The sequence below is a fragment of the Jatropha curcas genome, chromosome 1, assembly GCF_041381405.1.
Source record: "Jatropha curcas cultivar XTBG-Jc1 chromosome 1, XTBG_Jcur_1.0, whole genome shotgun sequence".
NCBI lineage: Eukaryota > Viridiplantae > Streptophyta > Magnoliopsida > Malpighiales > Euphorbiaceae > Jatropha > Jatropha curcas.
This window is the reverse complement of record NC_143151.1, coordinates 24383513-24407037: the sequence shown is the minus strand read 5'-3', so window position 1 is coordinate 24407037 and position 23525 is coordinate 24383513. Positions and strand designations below refer to the sequence as shown.

Sequence of the window (23525 nt, the reverse complement as noted above, 5' to 3'; positions counted from 1 at the left end):
ATATTATGTATTTACACTTTATTTTCTTTAAATTTATGACAAATTTGGTAATGGTGGTTTCATTTTTGGACCACATAGACCGATGGTTATTATTTTGCTTAGGTAGTTCGGAGCTTCCTCTCTCACATAATTATTAATTAGTCCCACACATGGGATTTAGGCAGTTGCAGCTTGCACGTGAGAAGTGAAGTGGAGAGTAAAACTAATGTTCCCTTTGTCCTGAATAAAGCTACAAATACTGCCATTACCAAACATTCTGTGGCTTCCAATTATTCAATAACTTCAAGAAAGGAAGTTGCCAGGAAAAAGAGAGTAAGAGACCCTTTTTAGCTTTATTAGAAAACCTCCGCCTACATTTCAGCTATATTACCCTACTTTCTTTTTCTTTTTCTTGTACAAGACTGAGAGTTTCTTGATCTCATAGACAATATGAGTATAGGAGTGGTGAAAGTGAAACAAGTGGTGGCTTTGGCTATACTTTTAGTTGGCCTTTGTGGGAAATGGGTTGGGGCAGAGGTGCACCATGTGGTTGGAGGAGATCGTGGTTGGGACCCTTCTACTGATGTGGGTTCTTGGTCTTCCGGTAGAACTTTTAGGGTTGGAGATAAAATTTGTAAGCCTATAATCTATTTCTCTCTCTCTTGCTCTTTTCTTTTTCATTTTTATTTACTGTTTTAATTCTAATGTTATCATGGTTTGGACTGAGAATTCAGTTAATCGAGCTGAACTAAACTAAATCATCTCGATTTTAGTCCAACTAAACCGAAAACTGAGTAAAATCAAATCTAGCTGATTCGGTTTCAGTTTGAATTTTGTTATTTCCAAAACAAACCAACTATTTTAGGAATAAAAATAAATTTATTTAGTTATTCGTAGTAACTAAACTAGATTGGACATTCAAACGGTTTTCTGTAATCAAATGAATGGGTGATAAATTTCTAAAACATTTACTTAAGGTTTTGGCAGTTTGCAGTGCAGGCTAGCCATGCGAGGCTACGATTCTTAGTAAACGCATCTGCAGGTGGGATTAGGAGCCTTAATTATGACTAGCTGTGATTAAATCTCGAATCGAATTAGGCTATCCTAATAATAAGATTTCAGATTGCTGCCGGATGTTTATACCAAGAAAAATTTTCTAAAGCATTTAACTAAACTAAACTAAATAGATGATTTTGGTTCGATTTTAAGTCAGAAACCGAATATGGCTTACCCTAAGAAAAATTATCATAATATATTTTAATTGCTTTTTTTTCTAGTAAGAACCAACAAGATGTAAATAAATTCATTTATATTAGATGATTTCATTGGATTTATTTGGTGTATGCCTATGCACCATATCTAGATAAGTGTTGTGATATTGTACATAAGATTTTACTACTAAGCATGTCGTTTAATATCTTTTACTTTTGTTTTTTCATACTAATAGATAATAATTAATAGGTTGATAAAATAAAGAAAAATTAATTTTTATGGTTTCTTTTATAATAATCTATCTTTTTGAATTTTAAATTAATTAGGAAAAAACAGAATGTCAACAATAAATTACGAAAGGTTTAACTCGATCTGATAAAGATTTTATAATTTCTCTTTCTCATTGCTATCTTATGTCACGTGATTGTCACGGGGATATGACCTTTGCTGCTGGGCTATGAGCAGGGTTCACATACTCCATGGTACACGGAAATATAGCTGAACTCAAGACCAAAGAAGAATACGAATCGTGCGATGTAACAAACCCAATCAGAATGTACACGGACGGCTTAGATAATATCCTGCTTGAAGAGGAGGGGATCCGCTATTTCGTAAGCAGCAACTCGAAAAGCTGCAAGAAAGGCTTGAAACTCCACGTCGAGGTGATGCCACAGCGGACACACGATCATGATCCTGACTCTCAAAAAGTCAGTACATCAGAGGGATCTGCTTCGACCTTTGCTGATGGGCCAACTCCTTCTGGTACAGCCAACCTAGGTGCAAGTTATGTTTTCTTGGTTGCTGGATTTTGGCTGTCCTATTTAATCTTTATGGGTATTTAGGTTCAAGTTAAATTATGGAGCGCTATGTCGTCTGTTTAATAGGTACTTGCGATTGTAATAGCTTGTGATTTAATTATCTAATGCAAAATCTTTGAATTAACGATAAGATTATATATTTTTCATGGAAATTATGTTTAAATTATTGAGGAAAATAAATTGTTCCTCTTTCTTTTTATTTTAACCTATACATTTTCTATTAAAAAATTTATTCTTATTTTAGTACAAAATGATTTAGAGAAAACAGCTTAACTCGATTTAAATTTTTAATTTTCTATACAATACAATGAAATAGACTTTCGATCGTTAAACTACTAATTTAATAATTATAAAATTTGTTTTAGCTATCTATAAATTCATCTTTTTCTATACAATGAAATAGACTTTCGATCATTAAATTACTAATTTAATAATTATAAAATTTGTTTTAGCTATCTATAAATTCATCTTTGTTGTTTGCTATTATTACCAAAAACACGTAAAATTTGTTTTAGTTATCTATAAATTCATCTTTGTTCTTTGCTATTATTACTAAAATCACATCCTCAACCTAAATTGTCTTCTTGCTAAATATAAATCGTACTATCACTATTTATCAACACTTAAATAATTAGATCTGTTGAGCGAAACTAACTGTTTTGTTAGCATTTTGAGAAACTTTTCATAAAACGTTAAAAATTTAACTTTACATGAAATAACTTTTATAAATCGTTAATATTGAACACTATAAAAAATAACATATAATCAAACGCAAAAAAACTACTTGAAAAGTTATTGCCGAAAACCACCATAATCTTGACAAGCTACTTAGTCATAACCCAATGGTCATAATCTTTTTATAAAAAATAGCATTTAATCAAAAATAGCATTTAGTCAAAATGCTGAAAGCTACCTAAAAAATTTATTACCGAACACCACCATAGTCTTGACAAGCCCACCAACATCCAATGGCCACATAGCACGTTCTGTTTGAATGTACAAAATAGATTTTAACCACATCCACGCTACTACAAAATGGATTTTAGCACTTTTCTGCTTGAACCGAAATAGTTTTGGTTCGTTAAAAACACATGCCAAAAATATTATTTGGGCAGAAGTATGAACATTATTCGAGCTCTGATTATCACATACAGAACGACCATTAAAAGTTAGTGAACAAGAAAGACTTCTCAACAGCAGCTAGGAAATTTTACATTAACATGTTTCCTTGTCAAATTGGCATATGCTAAAGAGCATATCCCAAGCATCAAGTTCATAGATTGGCGAGTTTTGGGGTCGGCAGTAGAATTCACGTATAAGGTTAGAAGCATAAGCTCGCAGTTTCTTAAAGATATATGAGACAGACAAAAGAAAAAAGATCTATCTCTCTCTTAAAACAACATAGTTAGATCCACTGGTCTTCTGAATTTTAGATATTCTTCTCAGGATTTCTGCAAAAGCCTTCTTATCCTGCAACAATAAGTTTTATGCTCTCAGCACAACCAAAACCTTCCAGCATTTCCATCACTTATTGTGTTTTTAGATGCAGAAGCAAAAATCTTATATATTATTACTTTGTTGCAAGCAAAACTCAAACCTCCATCCCACCACAAGTGTTGCACAAGTATTAAGGAAATCATTAAATAACATCAATTCTGGACATAAAATAACATTTTTACCAATTATCTACACAGTTAATGCAATAGTTGTGAAAAGCGCACCTGACTCAAGGCCCAGGTCCTGAAGCCTTCAGCAGAAAGGCGCACACATCCAGAAAAAAGATCTTGCCTAGGTGCAGGCGCAAGGGGAAAAAGAAAAAGGTGCACACATTGTGTTTTTATGCCACAAACAGATTTTAGGTTTTTTTTTGTTTTTAAATGTATGCTGTCCAACAGTGTTTATATAGACTTCTATTATTAATAAAGGCTGCTGAAATTAATTATAATTTATATATAAGTTAATTAATTTAGTTCTGTTGAAATTATGATTTATAAACACATTAAGTTATTCAAACCTATAAGCTGATATATGTAAACACATCAAGTTTTTCTAAACACATCAAGTTAATAATTTGCATGGAGACTTTAATCAATTGGAAGTTGCAAGTAAAAAGTTTTTTGTACAATTAATTAGATAACTACTATGAAATTCATTTATTCATATTTTATAAAAATTGTATATGTATTAATTTATTTGTTCAAGAAATTCAAATGCACTAAGTTCATTTGTCAATTAAAGTTACATACACTGCTTTACTTGAGGAAAGACTTAACTTTTTAATGCTTGTAGAAGTTTTAAATTGCAATGACCTGAAATTTTAATGTTTATTGTTTAGAATGAAATAGGACTAGGACAAAAGATGGTATGAACCGGATGTAGAAGAATAATTTTTAAGTTCTTTTATGCATAGCCTTTCAATTATATTTAGATATTCCAAGTATTAAATGGTTTATATGTTTTTATATTATTAATATGCAGTTTTTGTTCAATTTTGGAATTATTTTATATTTTTTTCCTTTTTTATTTTGGATTAATTATAAATTTAGTATCTCAACTTTTGAAATTTTTCTATTCTAATGTCTCAATTGAAAACGTTTGCAGTCAGATGTTTAAACCCCAAAAAGATTTTCAATCGAGTGTCTCCAACTTACGTGGCAAGCCGGAAATACAAATAGGACAGAGGTATTGTGCCACAATGGAAGTTTTTTGCTGACATGGATATTATACCACCACCATATCCAGCTCAGCATTCACAACATTATCAATGCTCATTTAAAGCCAACGGAGCGGTGGAAGAGCAATAGAGTTGGCATCACAAAATCGTCTTCTAAATCCAAGAAATTGCCCAAACACGCCGCTACTATCAACTCTGATATAACTCAACCAAAGGCCTTGATTTCTCATGGTGCTCCGGCTCTTCAAGATCTCCTATTCTCTCTCTTTCTCTGTAATAAGTGTATTTCCTTTTCGTCTCTCCGATTTTGCATTTATTTAATTCTTTTTTGTTGCTTGTAATTTTTAGGGCTTACTCAATGCATTTCTTTAAAGTTTGATCTTTTTGTTGAAAAATTGTAGGCTTAAAAATTTTGAATAGTAAAATAGAATTTTTGGGAGGAAACTTCTTTTAAAATATTTTGTAACTCACGCTTAAGCACATTTTGACACTATTTTTGCCCAAAATTGTTAGTATAAACACGAGAAAAAGGAAGCCAATAATAAATTTGGTTATAGAAGTTAATAAGGTTAATCTCTTAAATGATTTCGGGTTTTCGGAAAAATAAATATGTGAATGAGCTTTCCCTGTTTTTGTGAAACTGAGAACAATATTATGTTGTCAGGTAGATGAAACTGGGGTGTAAAGTGTAATCATTTGGAATTAGCACTAGCTTGTTTGCATTGTTTCTAGGAGAAGTAATAATTCTTTGTGCTGTCTTCTTGATTGTAATAGATGATTATGACAAACAAGAGGATGTATTGAGGCAATTTGAATGTGTGTTTTGGGTTTGCAGGAGAATGGATATGAACCCACCTAAATAAATTGCTTAGCTTGCTCCAGGAGAGAGAGAGGGAGAGAGAGAGAGAGTGAAGTGAGCAAGTAGTGACAGAGGAAGAGAGACAGAGAAAGGAAGGAAAGAATGAAAGTGAGAGTAGTGACAGAGGAAGAGAGAGAGAAAGAAGGTGATGTTGAATATTTGTTTTTGATGATAAATCACAGTAATGAACTAAGAACGTGGATGCAAAGAAAGTAATTAATTTTGTTTGTGGTGGTGGTATAATATCCATGTCCGCATTCATATCCATATCATTAAAAAAAATACATTGTGGCACATCTTCTCTATCCTATTTATATTTCCAGTTTGCCACCTAAGCCAGAGACACCTGATTGAAAATTTTTTTCGAGTTTAAACACCTGATTGCAAACATTTTCCGTTGAGACACTAAATAGAAATTTATGAAAGTTGAGTCACTAAATTTATAATTAACCCTTTTATTTTTGTACCTCACTTTGCGCCTAGGCTTCAGTACCCTTTTGCAATTTGTGCCTTTAACAACTATGATTAATTTAACTCAATGGAAATATCAAAAGACAAGTGTAAAGTTGGAAAAAAGATTTAATTAATTTTTTAAGATGACAAATGAAGTGAGACAAAAAAAAATTTCTAAAGTGACACTTGAAATAGGGCAAGGTAGTATTTATCTGTTTAATCCTCATATTGTGACAGGACATACGAGGCCCACATATTCTAGAACGGTACTAAATGTTTCAAGCACCACATGAAAATTTATTTCCTGCCGTTACAAACAAAGCAGATATTTTAAAAGCATGTACATCCTTAAGGTGATGCTAAATAACCAGAAGCACTACGTAACAGCATCAACTAACAATTAAGGTATTAATCATTTCTATCCAGGGTGAATCAGTATCATGCAAACAGGCAGTAGGTGAGATATTTGACAGTTATTTGCAAAAGTAGCAAAATAAGTTCAGTGATGATTGAAGGCAACTGAAGCACCTGCATGCAAAGGGATAAATAAGAAGTAACATACCTCAGAACCTTTCAGTCGCGATTTAAACCGAGCAACAAGATCCTGTGTAGTCACTGGCCCATTTTGCAACAAAACAGCCCTGATCTCTTCTTCAGTGACAGGTGATGTTGAACCTGGTTTCAATGATGAAGTTGCCCCTTTAGGAGTCGGGCTACTTTTAGCAGTAGGCGCATGTTCTTCTTTCACAGTAGGTTTTAAGTCCTGAAGCACAGGAAAACACAATTTATCAAAGAAAATTGGTTAGTCGTTTGATACCCAAGCAACTTATATTATTCAAGGAAGACAAGTAGAATCATCAAAACCAGCACCATACATTTTCCGCCTTCACTTTCTTTTGAGGTGCACCACTAGATGTTTTTGCATCATCACCACTTAATTTCCTTTTTCCCTTTGCTGACTTGGAATTAGACGGGGTTCCCTTAGCAGAACTAGAAGGCATTGGTTTTGCAGGACTGTTGTCAACAGGTTCCTCCTTAGGTGCATCCTTCTGCTTTGGAGCCAAGACAGGAGAAACATCTTCTTCCATCTAGAAAAAAACCCAACATGTGAGTAGAAGACAAGTGAAGGCATAATCAAAATACAGAGTCACCTATCCAAAATAAGAAAAAAAAATTATCACAGCAAAGCATGAAATATTAGTCATGAAGCCGCACCAAACAAGTCATCCATATAGCAAGGAAATTCAATTACCCATCGCAAAAACTTACATCCTCATCATCATCGTCATCTTCTGCATCTGAATCATTCAGTCCAGCAGCTTTCCCAAGAAGCTTCTTCAACTCTTTACCAGATTTACTCAGTCCACCTTCCTCATTCTCTTCATCTTCATCTTCTTCATCCTGAAACATAAATAAATAAATAAATAAAAAGCCAAAATAACATCCATTACAATGTATAATTGAAGAGGGCCACAAACTCAGTGATCCATTTGAAATATTCAGTCACAATAAAATGTCTGATTGATTCAGAGTCCTGGAACTCATATTCCATTTTTATTTCACAGCAAATCATAATACAAAAGTTTAAAGTTTAATAAAATAGACATCACATATTATATTGTCACTGATTCTTAAAATAATTTTCTCTCTCCTGCTAAATACGGATCTCTCTTTTCATCACAAAACGTATCTTATTATACAAATTCAATTCAGCCCACATGTATCTTGTGACCATGAGTAGGATACAGATACAAACTACTGCATCCAGCACAATAAAAAAGACATCAGACCTAGCATGCACAATAGCTAAGGGGTGCGCATTGGCAATTTCCATTCATGTTGGAATTCAGAAAAAAGTAACTGAAATTATATAACCTTTTAATCAAACTGATTAAATTTGTAAGAAACCAAATACACTCAATTATGAAGATCAATTTACTGAGAAAAGAACCATGTTTTCTGCTATGAAGAGGAAAAAATGAAAAAAATAGAAGTGGAGGACCAATAATTTGAACCCTGATTAAAGAAATATTCATTGATAATGATTAGTCATTACTTAGCAGGCAACATAAAGGACACTAATTAACTCCAAACTCACAAGTAAATAAGAAATTTCAGTTTTTTTTTTAAATTATTCAACAAAATCCTAAAGAAATGCCACCTAGAAGCTCCATGAGTGGCATGCAATACGGGCTGAAATAAAGATGATAAAAAAAAACCTTTGGCACCAATCTCAGAAAATCACCAAAATAGATTTTGATATGCTCCAGGACATTGAGAAATCAGTCCATGTAACCTTGTTTACTAGCGTGAACCCCAGTACAAAAACAATGATTTCAATAGGCATTGTAAATGTGTCGCAACTGAGACTTGGATGTGTGGTCAGTTTTTTCTATACAGAAGGAGATGAGACCAAGAAAGAGATTTCGAAACTGAGATATATGCGAGATGAGAACAAGACCAAGAAAAGAGGTGACTGGTCACAGGAAATTAAAGCAAAATGCAGATGTAGATGTTTTATCATTAGAAACAACACTGATCATATGGTATAAGGAAGCATAAACATATTTATGTATTAGTAAGTTTCGAGCAGTTTATACATTATTGTTACTGTAGAATTGAACTGAATCATATTAGCAGATTGCTTCATTTTCATCTTTTCGTTTAAAAGGTGCTAACCCCTAACAACATGCCAAGCAAGTTCGCAGCAATGGATTTAGTTTCACTGCCAAATTGACCAAGTAACACAATGATAGTTCACTAAATGCATTAGTAATATCTTGACTGTTGTCAAAATTACTAATTTTATATCATTAACATATCAGATTGATCATTCAATCTATTTACAACTTGCACATACTGTATGGCACCAGGCATGGAAACCAGTTTCCACAGTGTCAACAAAGTCCATTCTCCAATTGAAAAGATAGAATCATTAGTGCATACATTGACTATACAAAAAACTGACATCCCATCATTAATATCACTTATGATGAAGCCAATTGATACCAAAATGGTCAAAGACATAATAATGCAAAAAAGAGCATATGTCCCATTAATAACCAAGCATTCATTTTCAGAAATGAATACAGACCTGCTTGATTTCTGGAGGAGCAGGAACCTCAGGAGCCAAATCTTCCCGTTCCTCAGGATCATTACCAACAGCTTCATCATCATCAGTGAAAATTTCTTCATGCTCCCAATCATCACCTAAGATTCAACAAATACACATTCCTAAAGTGAGGACCACTGGAAAAGGTAAATAACAGACCGAATTTCATGCAGTTTAAAGTTTATTAAGAAAAAGTCTTTCCCCAGATTCAACATAAATCAAGTTCGCTGACCTAGGATTAATGGTTACAGTATTTTATTATGTATGTTAGAAAAAATAGAATGCCTCCTCATAAGCGCAAGACAGGGATTAACTAATATCCAAAATCTGTAGCTATTCACAGATTAAAATTGTTAAATAAAGAAATTAGATATTCATTGCAAGAGTTTTGAAATCTATAAGATCATTTCAAAGAAATGCTTACCCTTCTCACTATCATCATCATCCATATCATGATCTCCTCCCCTTAGACCTTCCTCATCATCATCACCACTGCGTTTGTTTAGTCCAAGTCTATTTTTCCTTGCTGCCTCCTCTTCTTCATCTTCCTCCGCCCTGTCAGACACGTTGCCTTCTTCTTCATCACCAGCTGGTTTTTTACGGCCACCTTTTCCACCAGCAGTTCCACTTTCCTTATCATCAAATTTTTCAACTTCGCCAAATGCTGCAGCACCATTATTTGCAGCTTTCATCATCCACCTTTGGTATCCATCTGCAGTCTTTCTCCTGTTCTTCATCTTCTCTTCTGCTTCCTCCAAGGTAAGTTGCTTATACTGAGCAACCTTGTTAAAGTTATACCTGCCAAACAAGTCAAGCAACTATTATGTCCCTAATTCTTAAGAGAAAAAAGCTTAACTCTATAACATAGTGATGTAGAACCAGGAAAGAAAATCAAAAGACAGAAAAACAGGCATGTGAACAATACCCGCGGTAAGGATGTAAATGAACTAAGCCAGCTCACCTGCTATTCGAGCTCGACTTGAAAAAAGTTCAAAAAAGTTAGGTTCGAATCAACCTCGAGCTAACAATTTTCAGCTCGAAAACTCGTCGAGCCTTATCGAGCTTCTGTATATATAATATTTATTTTAGGCTTACTTGAGCCAAGCTCGATCTGAAAATTTTTCAAGTTGAACTTGAGCCTTAAGTCGAGCTCGAGCCTAAAATTTTCAGGTTTGTCGAGTTTCCAACCAAGCTCAAGCAGGCTAAATTCTATCGAGCCAAGCTTCGAGCCTGGCAAGTTCGAACTCAACTTGCCTCGTTTACTCACCTATCCGTGGTATGCTAGCACCAAGAGAAAAGAAGAAAAACTAGGCACTTCCAGTCAAATTCTTATTATTCCATTCTTAAAGTGAAGAAAAATACAGGTCATTTTGGCATTTAAGTTGTGCTACTCCAAACTAGGAAAATTAAACTGGTACCATCAACAACAACTAAACTTTAGTTTCCAAACTAATTGGTGCTGACTATGAGAATCTTTTGTTTTCAGTATCTGCTATAATCAAACTAATAGCAATACAAAGCAAAGTGTACAACAATAACAACAACAACCAAGTCTTAGTCCTAAACTAGTTGGGATCTACTATATGAATCCTTTGTTTCAAATATCCGCTCTCAAATTAATATTAATGGAAAGCAAAGTAGAACTTGGAAAAACTTTTTAAAATAGTTTTTGGAGAGATCATTGTGAAAGGAATTTTAAAATCACTTGATACATTGAAATATTAATAAATTGAACAAAGCATAAGATAGGCAATAAATACCAATAAACTAGGATCTATTCTATTATGTTCATAGTTATATCACTAATATTCAAAGACTGTAGATCTTTCATGATAACTTCCTTCCAAGCAATTCTAGGTCGACATCTCTCTTTTTTAGCACCCACAGCTATCAAAGCATCACATTCATAAACAATGACATGTTGGAGCCTACATAAAACAAGGACGGTACTATCTTAGACATCCTCTCATTTTATTTCCAAGGTCTACATAAAACAAGGACGGTACTATCTTAGACATCCTCTCATTTTATTTTATTGCCAGTCTCCCTTTCACTTTGCTAGATATCTTCCTATCGTAGAGCACACATGTAGCCACTCCTGCATTTCATCCATCTTACTTGAATTCTATGACAAACATCTTCATCTATAAAACCCTCTTCTGGAAAACTGAGCCTAGATATTTAAAGTGATTGCACTTGGGCACCACTAGACCATCTAATCTAATCTCACTTTCATGTTTTTTACCTAAGACCAAACTCGCGATGCATGTATTCCATCTTACTTCTACTTAGCCTAAAAACATTATCCTCAAGAGTTCTCCATAGTCTCAACTTTTGGTTTAATCTTCACTAGTTTCATCAGTTAGAACAATATCATATGTGAATAACATGCAGCAAGAAACATCCTCTTGCATATTAATAGTCAGCTCATCCATTATTAGGTAAATAAGTACAAGACCAAAGTAAATCCATGGTGCAGCCAACTGTTATGTGGAACCCCTCGTATCCCTTCCAGTTGTTCTCACATTGGTGACTGCATTTTCATACATATTTCTAACCACGTTTACGTACTTGGTATGAACTCCCTTTTTCTATAATAATCACCAAAGTACTTCCCTCAACATTCTGCCTTTGTTGTAGATCTACCAGACAAATCCAAATCGATTCTCCAAAACCTTTATAATCTCTCTAAGTCTGTTCTACTATTCCTTCCTAAAGCTTCATTTTATGACTCATAAGTTTAATACCACGGGAGTTCAAACAACATTGGATATCGTCCTTATTCTTATATATTGGTATCAAACTGCTTTTTCTCCACTTATTTGGCATCTTTTACCTCTAAGGATAGCATTGAATAACTTGGTTAACCAAACAACTCCCACTTCCCCAAGACTCTTCTAGGCCTCCATAAAGATACCATCTAGGCCACATGCTTTTCAACCTCCATATGCTTCAAAGCATCCTTGACCTCAAAATTAAACTAGTACCAAATAGGATAAATAGAAAACAACTTTTAAGGTGTTCCTACTTATAATAAAAATTCCTAAATACTACTAAATACTGTTAAACCACAAATTTCCCAAATTAATACTTGATTTTAAGAATAAAATAAAAACAATATTTATGTATATTTTCCTTGATTGCATAAAAATAACATAAAAATAAATAAATAAATAATTCTAGCACAGATTCAACTATTTTTTTGAAATTTAAACAAAGAAAGATAAGGATGCTAAAATCCCTTAAAACATTCTCCTATATATTACATTAATTGGAATAATCTATTGGGGACATGATTCACCCTAATCAATTGGTTAACTAGGAGAAAATTGTTATTTTATAAATATGGTATTCATCTTAAGAATTATGGCATTATTTGCTTCAACCAATTGTTGGCCAAAGGTAAAGTTATTCCTATACATATATAATCATATATATGATAATCATTCTAAGATTTGGGACATGGTTTCCCCAGTCAATTGGTTAGCTAGGGCAAGATTCAATTACACACATCTATTTACTTGTACAAAATTCTAAAGAGGATTGCAGGCATGACTTTTTCCCAATCAATTGGCATGATTTGCTTTTTTCATTTTCTTTTTTTCTTTTTTTGTCTTAATGAAAAGGTAGAAGAGGCATGCCTAGGCAAGCACCTTGCACATTGCCTAAGGGTTTAAGGTGCAAGAGCAGTACCTCTTGCCCCTTGCAGTTGAGGCGCTTTAATAACTATGCTTTATATTATCATCTTGCAAAAGAATGGGTAGACAAATTTAAAAAGAAAAAATGTCAGTATCCATTTCCAACATGAATAACATAGCAAGTAGAATGACACATAAGTTATTTTCTTTTTAAGACTTGCAGAACCTAAAGCAAAGAAACATTAACGGCAAATATATGAAGATATCATGCATACCAAGAACCAGCAGGAATAGCAACAAACTCTTTCCCCTGCAATATCAATAGGTAGTAAGTTGCTGATTGTGAACCTTCAAGATGGCCTTGGTACTGAGACTGACCCGTTTCATCCTCCAACATCCAAGGCTTATTCCTGTATTTCTCCTATGCGGTACAATGTTAAACAAATAAGAATGATCAAACACTAATAAAAATGTACATTAGCAAAGGCAACATACAAACAGTTTCATCTTCATCAAATCAGAATAAAAAATATATATTAAATCTAAAGAATCAATTACAATCAACCACACATAGTTGCTCACCCATTGAATGAATTATCAACCAAATGTACATCTTCACCTTTTCCTCTATTTTCTTTTATTTTTATTTTTAACTTCACACCGTTTTTAACAGTATTTAAACCTGTAAGTTGTACTATAAAGCTGTGTTACAGATTGAATGATACACAAGTCACAAAATAACACCATGATACCTTGTCAGCAAATATTTTCTATGTAAAATAATTGAATCCAGTATTTACTTTTGTACAACCTTAGGAAGTTGTTTAAGCATTTTTCGATGATGGAGGTTCATGGGATAGAAGTATTATTCAGTGAACAGAGCTTTGCAGGCAAGGGAAGGTATAAGATATGTTTCTCCATTTCTCCTGGTTTAGGAATATATTTTTATACAACTGCTGACACCTTTCTCACCACGTAACACATCATCTTAAGTTCAACCCTCCCTTTTCTTATATCGTACCACTTCTATATGCTCAAACACAAGGAAGTCAACTGTCCTTTCACCATTAAGTTCAATTCTGATTTGGACTTTGTTACTGATTCAAAATCCAAACCACTTTGCTATGCAAAATCAAGCCAAATCCAAGTATGACTTCATTGAACTATTATGATAGCATCCAATGCTGACAACCATATACAGGTTTTAAAAACCAATTTAACTACCTGTAAGCAATAGCAAAATGTAACGTAAAGCCAATAGCAAATGAGGACTAAATACCCGCAAAGCATCTGTAAGTTGACGTCCTTGAAGTCCATCTTTATGGAGAGACCATTTGTTCTCGGCACTTTTCTTCTTTGAAAAACTGGGTAGCCCAGTCACAAATCTACCAATAAAGTAATTTTTGTCACTGCTAGAACTTGCTCGAACATTATACTCCTGAAGAAACCAACCAAAAGACATATATATGTTCAGCTTTCAAATAAAAATATAAATAAACACATATACTGACAAGTCAACCACTAAGAAGTCCCATACAAGACAGGAATATGTTCGGAATAGGCAAAAATTTCTTGAAAGTAAAACAATATTGAGACTACAAAAAACCTTAAAAATCATATTTACATTGATCCTCATGCAACAACACATTGTTATTTATCTCTTCCTTCTATGAACAGTGCAAAAGGAACTTAATTATAAGCCATTGAGGACCATCAAGAGTTTGAATTTTGAAAGAAATAATGGAATAACATAAGCAAACAAAAATAAACAATATAAAATTATTACTTCATCACATCAAATTCCTTGTATCAAATCTTAATATTTTGTTCTATGCAAAGCATTGTGAAAATCAAATCCGTGAGAGAGAGAGAAATCAAGGTATTTTTTTTAGCAGTATTGAACTGTTTAAGTGATGAGAAAAGCAAACAAACGGAAAACAAAACAGAAAATTGAAATGAAAAAAGGCACAATTAGAATTAAAGAGAAAAAAAAACAAACTCGAATCAAACGAGTGACTGTAGCACCACAATCATAGCATTTCCCACGGTTCTCAGCCATGGTTTTGCCACAAGTCAAGCACAGGGTCATGTGTTTGCAGTTGCTTCCATATAACTCTTGGGTCGATCCACATCCACTACATGATGGCTTCAACATAAGATCAAACGACATTTTCTCCTCCACCTTCAAAACTAAAAAACCTCACGTTTTCCAGAGAAGTAAATCAAAGAGAAATTGGAAGAGCAGACTACAAAGGATCAAAGAAAACCACATAACATATGATTTCGTCAGACAGACAAGCAATAAAAGATGGACATTAATAATATTATTCATTATTTTCGAAAGTAACTCAGATACCTATCTTCAAAGATATATCACTTTGATGAGATGAGAGTTCTGAAGTACTTGCACCCTTTTTTATTTTAAATTTCTTTCTAAGACCTATGTTCATTGGTGCAGGGTTTTGTTTCTTTTTATAATTCAAAAAATGGTGGTAAGGGTATAAATTGTAGAATAAAATCAACTAGTAACCATTGCTTAGTTATGATAACAGTATACCTACTCCCATCCTTCTTTGCTCCCTTTGCAGTCAGGTATTGACAACAATGACTATAACTTAATTTATGATCACTTTGAAAAAGTAAATCATGTTAAGTAACTGCATGGGAATGATGCTAGCTTACCTAAACTATATATTCTTAAAGTCTCCAAGTTTATAGCAGCAGGACATAGACAGTACAAAACAACTCCATTTACTAGATTTTAGTCAATGCCACTCAAAAAACTTGAAGCGCACAGAATAGTGTCCACCAAGATCACTAGAACAAAAATGAAACAGACTCAGTTATAGGGAACCCACAAAAAGATTCATCCAAGTCCGCACAAACAAAGTGCATAGACAAACTTACTAGAAAAATGATAGACCCCATCATTGATTCCAATAAACAAGCAGCAGAACACTAGGACTCGAATAATCTACCCAAAAAATGGGGGAAATCGAATTGGATTCACTAATTCTAATAGCTCGAGTTCAGAAGCGATAGGAAACTTAACAAATTGGAAATTCTAACTTGCAGGAAAGGGAATTGTATTCTAGGGTTTTTAGCTGAAAAACTAACTTCATATTTGACTTTACTAAAAATTATAGAGAGCGGAAAGGAAGAGGTACGAAACATTACCAAAGCGTTGAGCAGGAGATAGAGAGTGAAGGCTTAGAGGATAATTAGAGAAAAGGAAGGGCTTAACGACTGCTTTATTTGATTTTCAGTTGCACGGAAATCGGGTATCGATTTTCTGCAGATGTGTTGCTGTATTTCTCAATGAGCAGTGATAGGTGGAATGATTTGTTCCACAGCACGGCAATATGTTAATGTATGTAGTGGGCCATTTGACATTTGTAAAGCAAATTGTACATATAAGTAAAGCTGAGGGTAGTATGTGTACTGTGGTCTATAATTGGAGGAGGGTAAAGAAGTTAGCCCATGTATCACTATTTAGTTTTGAAATCATTACTGGAAACATCCCTCCAAAGCATTTGGGATTGTAATCCCTAAATCCAATGAAGAGCTCGGTTTACTAATGTATTTGTGGCTGTAGTGATGTAGCAACCAAGGCATTCTTAGAATGAGTGGGAGGAAGCAACGAAGTATGAAATCTGAGAAAAACTAAAACTGGTGAAAGGAATCTGTTAAGGGTTTAGATGCAGAAATGAAAATGGTGGATTGAGCTTTGGAACCGTGAATTGAGGCAATAGTGAGCTTACCTGTGCAAAGCGTTGTGCAAACTCGCCATTCTTACTAGTTTATCAACTATGGCTTCCTTATTACCCCCTCAATGGCTGTGATTTGATTATTTAATTCCAGAGTTTTTCTACCTTTCATCACCTCACTTCTTTCAAACGATCTCTACCTTTACAGAAGACATGTCGTTTTTTTGTTCCAAGTTCACTGCAATTCTCATTTGTCCCTCTTGTCTAAGGATGGCAGCCGGGAGAGAGGAGGGGGTACCCGCCAAAAATAAACTACCCGACCCTGAATCTGTTAAGAAATAAACCAATAATACCCAGACTCATCCCAAATCCGTTTAGAATTACACGCATACTACCCAAACCCGTTTAATCACAAATTTATTCGATCCAGAAAACCCAAACCCGCATGGTACCCGAATCCAAACCCGAAGTGCAATAAAAAATATATAAAAAATGCATTAAAATTCAACTTCAAAATAATAAATCAATTTAACATGTAATATTCTAAAACAACAGTACATAGTAATATTAAAATAGAACAAAAGAATTGAAATTCAACCTAAATAATTAATTCAAACCAATATCTCAATTAAACAATTTAACAATCAAACATCTATTAAAATTCAATAAGAATAATAACAATTGCAAACTAAAAATCAATTAAAATATAATATAATAATACTAAACTATAACAAATTATCATAGAATGAGAACAAAATCCATGTAGAACATAATAAAAAGTATCTCAATAAAAAAAAATTACTGAATTAAAAAGTACATTAAAACAGAACAAAATTACAGTAAAAACACAAGAAATTTTACATAAACATACTTGAACTCCACTTTTTCAAGAACCAAGATTGCAAGGATTAACAACCAACATCATCTTCTCCCGCACAACAAACATACATTCGACTCCGCGCATGAACAAGAATCTGAAAAATAAATAAGAAAAAGAACTCCACTATCCAAGTCAGAAAAAATTTCAGCCCTATATAAATCACAAAATAATATATATATATATATATATAACTTTAGCAGCAGAAAACCAAACTTTATAAATCACAAAATTATATATATATATATAACTTTAGCAGCAGAAAACCAAACTTTATTAACAAACCATTCACAGTATATGACAATTATATGCAAATAATCTCATTCTCAGTATCTCTACACAACCTTAATCATTATTAACAAATCAAACTTTGAATTAAGAAACCAAACATGTCAGATTTCACTCATATAGCCACGAATTGGCTTATATTCACCATCCTTTTGCCTTTTAATATATATATTTTTTCAACAAATAAAACATGCACAAAACCCACAAGCGAAAAAATAAAACAATAAACATATATCTCTCGGCTGAACCCACAAATTAATTCCAACAATTTCTCCTCTTTGTCTGTTTATACGTATTTATATATAAAAAGAAAAAGAAAAAGAAAAAGGAAAAAGAACGAAGCAACACAAAAAAAAAAAAAAAAAAAAAACTGAGAACGAAATAAAAATAATCAAGAACGAACCTGGCTCTTGTACGCTTGAAGAGCACGACTGCTGCTGAGGCGACGGGAGGTGTAAAGAAAGACTGGCTGTAGAAGGAGAGAAAGAGAAAGGCGCAGGTAGCGGGAGGTAGAGGAGAAACGCTGGACTTTGAGATGATCTTTGCCTGGATCGTTAAAATGGAACCCTAAGCTAAAACGACGTAGTTTTATCTGTGAGTTCATTCAAACCGCCTAAATCAAAACTAGGTCGTCTTGATGTTAAAATAATTAGTTTTGTTATTATTATTATTAAAGTTATTATTATTGTAGGATATCAATTAAAATAGATAAGACCATTAGCTAAATTATATTCAATCATAGCTAAAAGAGAATTTAAAAAATTATAATGTCTTACATCTTGGAAATATGCAAAAACAAAAATGTCTAAACCAACTCAAAAAAAAGTTTAATTGCAATTTGAACCATACTTATATGCACAAATTTGTATTTTTCTTTGTGCTTTAAAATAGCTTGTGGAGAAAATAATTGAATATTTTCATACATATGACTTAATGGAACAGATTATTCGATTTTTTTAATTGAATAATCAGAAAGAAAATCAAAAGAACCAATTTTATAAATAGTATTAACATCATGTGCTAAAACAAGGGTCATCAATATTTAAAGGCTTATTATTAGAAAAAAGATTTAGTAATCTGCTCATTTTGCCGATTAATAATCGTAATTAGAGAATATTGATTACTGGGCCAATCTTTGCGAGACCACCTATCACACGGCTGACCAACAATAGTCCAACAGCTTCATAATCACAATTAGTAATAGCTTAACTCGTAGATTTCTATATCTTCTTAATAATTAATCCGTAAATAGTTAATAACCTTACCCATACAACCTATAAAGATTAGGCTCTAATACTAGAAGGGAGCTGACTACAAGTGGAAGTTAGGAGGGACGGAAGAAGAGATGTATGTTTAACTTTAATTGTGGAGTTATAGTATTTGTTAGACTAAAATGGAAAGAAGAATAGAGTTCGGGCAAAGTAATATGATACACATAAGTAAAAATAATTATATCAATTAACTAAAGCAAAATAATAATTTAATCAAAACAAAACGGAGTTAAAACGATAATTATACAAAAGAAAACTTTATTACTTACAAGAAAAGAGAGTACAAAGCTTTTGAAAGAGCAGGGGATAGAGATAGCACAAGCACGCTTTTCCTAAAACATCTGCCTTTCTCATAACACACTTAGCTATTTATAAAAGATTATGGACTTCATTTGATTTAAAGTCCAATTAGCTATCATCTAATAGGATAAACCTTATCTATAAAAGATGGATAAGGCCTAATACAAACAAACAAGATAGGACCTAATACGAACAAAATAGGATAGGCCCTAATACAGACAAACAACTTTGCATATTTATATAATGACAGAAGGAGCCTGATAAGATAAGCAACTTTACTTGAACATATCTGATATTTACTTGAACTGAATAGACTTCAATCTATCTGATTTATATCATAACAATAATCTTCATGGAGTAGTAAGTAACTAGATGTGGCTTCATTTTCATCTTCGTCTTCTTGCGATACTTAACTATTTATATCTTGTAATATCTTCTTGAATTCTTCAATTGAACTGGTAGCGACGAGGGCAGCCTACCATTTGCTCTTATCTGTTAAGAAATCTAGATTCTTTGAATTTTTCGCTAAAGATAGATTTCTCTTTGAACTAAAATATCATTGAATGGGTTAAACACAAACTCGGGTCTAGTTGTAATCTTTCCACCATTTATCACTGAAAATTCTGACCAGCATAGGAGGAAAGGGTAGTGGTTGAACTTGTTTTATTTGATAATTCCATGATAAAATCTATGGAATCACAAAAGTAGCTGCGAATGAGAGTAGCTTATCTTGACCGAAATTAGTTAATTGTTTATCATAAAGCTCAAAGCCTTGTAGTATCTTTATAAGAAAAGTTTTAATTGAACATCCAAAATACTTGAACCATTCTTGAAACCAATAAGGAAATTCTGTAATTGAACCTCGTGAAATCATTATGAACCACGAATGATTGTGATTTCTTAATAAAATGCATTATACCAAGCTTTTTTATAATCCTCATAGTTGAAAGAACTTGGTACAAAGTTTTGACTAAATTTTCTCTCAATGTATGGATTCTGGTTCCAATCAGAGAGAGAGAAAATCTTTTTTATTTGAACTTTTGAATACAAAGCCTTTTTAACATCTTTTGGATCATGAATATGTTCCACAATTATAGAATCTGTATCAACTAATATAAACTCATAAAATTTTCTATTTTTTGAAAGTGACTAGGGAACAAAATGGTAATTAGAAAGAAATACCTTTTGAGCGACTTCCAAAAAAATTGAACATTTTGTATATTCTTTTTCAATGTAGGTAATTGGTACATCTATATCGTTATTAACATAAGGATAAAAACTGTGGATGATGATGCACCGGTAAGGGAGTCATGGTAATTGGTTAGTCTATTTGTAATAGAAGTAGTTGAAGTAAAGGCTGTTATTGTTAATTGAGTAGTTGAACGTCCAGGTAATTGAGAAGAAATACTCACACTTTTTTTCCATAGTTTTCTCTTGTAATTTTATTCTTCATGGGAGTGTCTATTTAGTTTTGTATAACAAATTCTTCAGATAAAGGGAAAAACTTACTTGTTTCTATCTTTTCCCTGCAATAATTTGCGGGTAAGAAAATCAGGTAAAGAGTTAGAAGTACCTTTAATTGCTTCAACCTCAAAATCGAAACACGATAAAATGCTTGCCATCTAGTAAAAATTTGCTTTGAAACAATATTTTTAACATCATTTTCTAAAACGTTTTTGGCTGCTGAGCAATCAATTCATATTCCTTTTATTAATCAACTCATCTTCAAACTTTGTAATACATAAAACTATTGAAAGTAATTCCTTTTTAATAGTTGAAGAATTTGTTTGTGTATCATTCCATGCTCCGGAATGGTACCTAACTAAGGATTCAAAATACTGATTTGGTAATTTCTGTTTGAGAATACCTCCATAGCCTATATCTGATGTAATTAATTTCTATTATAAGAAATGAATTGGGATTTGGTATTGAAAGACAAGGAAGGCTTTTGACTTTAGACTTTATAGTTTTAATTATCTGGTTATGTTTCTCAGACTAGGAAGAAGAGTTTTTTCTTAACCTATTGAATAATGGTTGACATAAGATTCGAATGTCTTTCATGAAATCAGCAACATAGTTTAGATATCCCAAAAATCTTTGTAATTGATTTTTGTCATTAATTTCATCTGGAAACTTTTCAGTAGAATTAATTGATCTATTAATCGGTTTAATAATACCTTGAAAAATGTCATGTCCTAGAAATCTTATTTTAGTTTAAAATAATTTAACTTTTGGAGAAGAAGCAACTAAATCATTTTGCTTAACTATATTATAAACTTTTCAAATGAGAAAAATGTTGATCAATATCATTTGAATAAATAAGCACATCATCAATGTAAACTATTGAAAAATCATAATAATTGTTAAAAATGTTATTCATAATATTTTGAAATTCAGAAGGGACATTTTTCAAACCAAATGGCATAACATTTCACTCATAGTGACAAAAGGGACATTAAAACCAGTCTTGTACCTATCAGATTCATGTATTTGTATTTATCAAAATCCTGATTTCATATCAAATTTAGAAAATATATTTGCACTATGTAACCTTTTTGATAAATCTCTTTTATTTGGTATAGGATACATAATCCATTGTAGTACTTTATTTAAAGGTTTATAATTAATAACTAATCTGGGTGCTCATCTTTATATTTCTGCCACGTTCTGGACATAGAAGGCTGAACAACTCCAAGGGGATTTGGATTTTCTAATTAATCCTTTATCTAATAAATCATTTATCTCTTTGTAATAATATTCTTATAATTGTTTATTCATCTGTATAGCTCTAGATCTAGTTGAGATATTTTTCTTATCAAAATCTTTTCTATAAGGTAAATGAATTATATGTTGTTTTCTAGACCAAAAAGCATTCAGAATATTTGAACATACTTCTTTATTTAAAAGTTCTTTAAATTCTTTAATTTTTTATTTTATGTGGATTTGTTGTAGTTGATTTTCAATCCTAATGTTATTAATTTCTTGTTTCAAATAGCTAATATGTTTTTGTTTTTGTTCAATAAGATTTATAACTTTGTATATAGAAATATCTTGTATAGCACTTAAATCATTTTGTCTAATTGGTTGCATAAATTTAAAACATATTTGATTATTTAAGATATTTATTTTTAATCCTTCATTATGTACTTTAAAAGGATAAATAGTAGCTAAAAAAGGTGTTCCTAGTATGATTTATATAGTAAGATTTTTAAGTAAAATAAAGGGCGTTTTAAAACAAAAACCATCACTACATATTTTTGCTTTTGTTAACTTATATTCTACTTTTATCTTACTACCATCAGCTATGTATAACTTTTCTTTAATTAGTTGGAATTAATCCTTCTTATAAGCAATTTTGATCTACACCAGAGTCGACTAATGTACTCGTAGTTAAATGAAATCATTAATAACTACTATTTTAACTAAAATTAACAATTTTGATCTGCACTAGAGTCGACTAATGTACTCGTAGTTAAATGAAAATCATTATTAGCTACTATTTTAACTAAAACTATCATTTCTAAAAGCTTACTCTAGATATTACATTAGTAAACTCATCATAAGATAATATTTCAGCTAAATTATTAATTTTTCTATCTTTTGAGGGTTCTGCTTGAACATCTATAATTTTATTAACTTGTAATTGAATGATATCTTGTTGAATTTTACTATGTTCTTTAATTGAATGATATCTTGTTTAATTTTACTATGTTCTTATTTTAATTCTTCTATTTCGCATTTAACTGCCTTAATCTCTCCTTGTAGGTCGACTAAAGAAGGGAAAAGTTTCTCTTTATTACTATTAAACCTATTAAATATTTCTTTTAACTCATATGGCTCATATTGTTTTTCGTCTTTGTGTAATATCACATCTTTTAATTTTAACAAATATTGCTTTTTAACGTTCTTATCTTCAATATTATCTATACAATCTAAAAGAAAATCTGTGTATCTAGTAACTACGTTTATACTATTTATCCTACGAATACAAAGACCATCGCATTCACAGTTTATCTGTATCACTTGAACTATCTTCTGAATAACTAGATCCTATTTTATATAAATCTTTAGGCTATCACTTATTTCTAAATTTGTATCTGTATCGATGTCTAAAAGAAAATTTGTCTCTCTAGTAACTACATTTATACTATTTATCCTACAAATACAGATATCATTGCATTCACAGTTTATCTGTATCACTTGAACTATCTTCTGAATAACTAGATTCTATTTTATATAAATCTTCAGGGTTATCACTTATTTTAAATCTGTATCGATAAGAAGTAAACTCATCATTTGTTGTTTTAACTTATTTGATATATCTAGGTTATTTATTT

The 23525-nt window shown here is 32.1% G+C and overlaps 2 protein-coding genes across 6 annotated transcripts; one reads left to right on the top strand and one right to left on the bottom strand.

The window, feature by feature from the left end:
• The first annotated feature begins 300 nt into the window (after window positions 1-300).
• Window positions 301-2139, top strand: LOC105631761 (stellacyanin). Its single transcript, XM_012213933.4, has 2 exons — window positions 301-613; window positions 1657-2139. The coding sequence occupies exons 1-2, from the start codon at window positions 430-432 to the stop codon at window positions 2031-2033; spliced, it is 561 nt and encodes a 186-aa protein (XP_012069323.1). The 5' UTR covers window positions 301-429; the 3' UTR covers window positions 2034-2139.
• Window positions 2140-3080: 941 nt separating this feature from the next.
• Window positions 3081-18166, bottom strand: RAP74 (transcription initiation factor IIF subunit alpha RAP74). 5 transcript variants are annotated; one of them, XM_089720143.1, is made up of 12 exons: window positions 18021-18162; window positions 17324-17426; window positions 16507-16780; window positions 14745-14935; window positions 14025-14183; window positions 13021-13166; window positions 9532-9905; window positions 9090-9205; window positions 7265-7396; window positions 6871-7083; window positions 6558-6758; window positions 3081-3479 (listed from the first exon to the last, which is right to left on the bottom strand). In XM_089720143.1, the coding sequence occupies exons 4-12, from the start codon at window positions 14913-14915 to the stop codon at window positions 3390-3392; spliced, it is 1602 nt and encodes a 533-aa protein (XP_089576269.1). In that variant the 5' UTR covers window positions 14916-14935; window positions 16507-16780; window positions 17324-17426; window positions 18021-18162; the 3' UTR covers window positions 3081-3389. The 5 variants fall into 5 exon arrangements, with proteins under 5 accessions (XP_089576269.1, XP_012069319.1, XP_012069320.1 ...); XM_012213929.4 differs by lacking the exon at window positions 16507-16780; XM_012213930.4 differs by lacking the exon at window positions 16507-16780 and having other exon boundaries at window positions 14745-14927.
• Window positions 18167-23525: the final 5359 nt, after the last annotated feature.

Bases quoted from the DNA above. Each gene is read 5' to 3' on its own strand.
- RAP74 (XM_020678414.3), bottom strand. From the start codon at position 14,915: ATGTCGTTTGATCTTATGTTGAAGCCATCATGTAGTGGATGTGGATCG. The intron at 9,906-13,020 runs GTATGCATGATA...CTTGTTTGGCAG, and splicing joins GCTATTCCTGCTGGTTCTTG to GTATAACTTTAACAAGGTTG. The intron at 7,084-7,264 runs GTAAGTTTTTGC...GTTTTTTTCTAG, and splicing joins ATGACGATGATGATGAGGAT to ATGGAAGAAGATGTTTCTCC.
- LOC105631761 (XM_012213933.4), top strand. From the start codon at position 430: ATGAGTATAGGAGTGGTGAAAGTGAAACAAGTGGTGGCTTTGGCTATA. The intron at 614-1,656 runs GTAAGCCTATAA...GGCTATGAGCAG, and splicing joins TAGGGTTGGAGATAAAATTT to GGTTCACATACTCCATGGTA.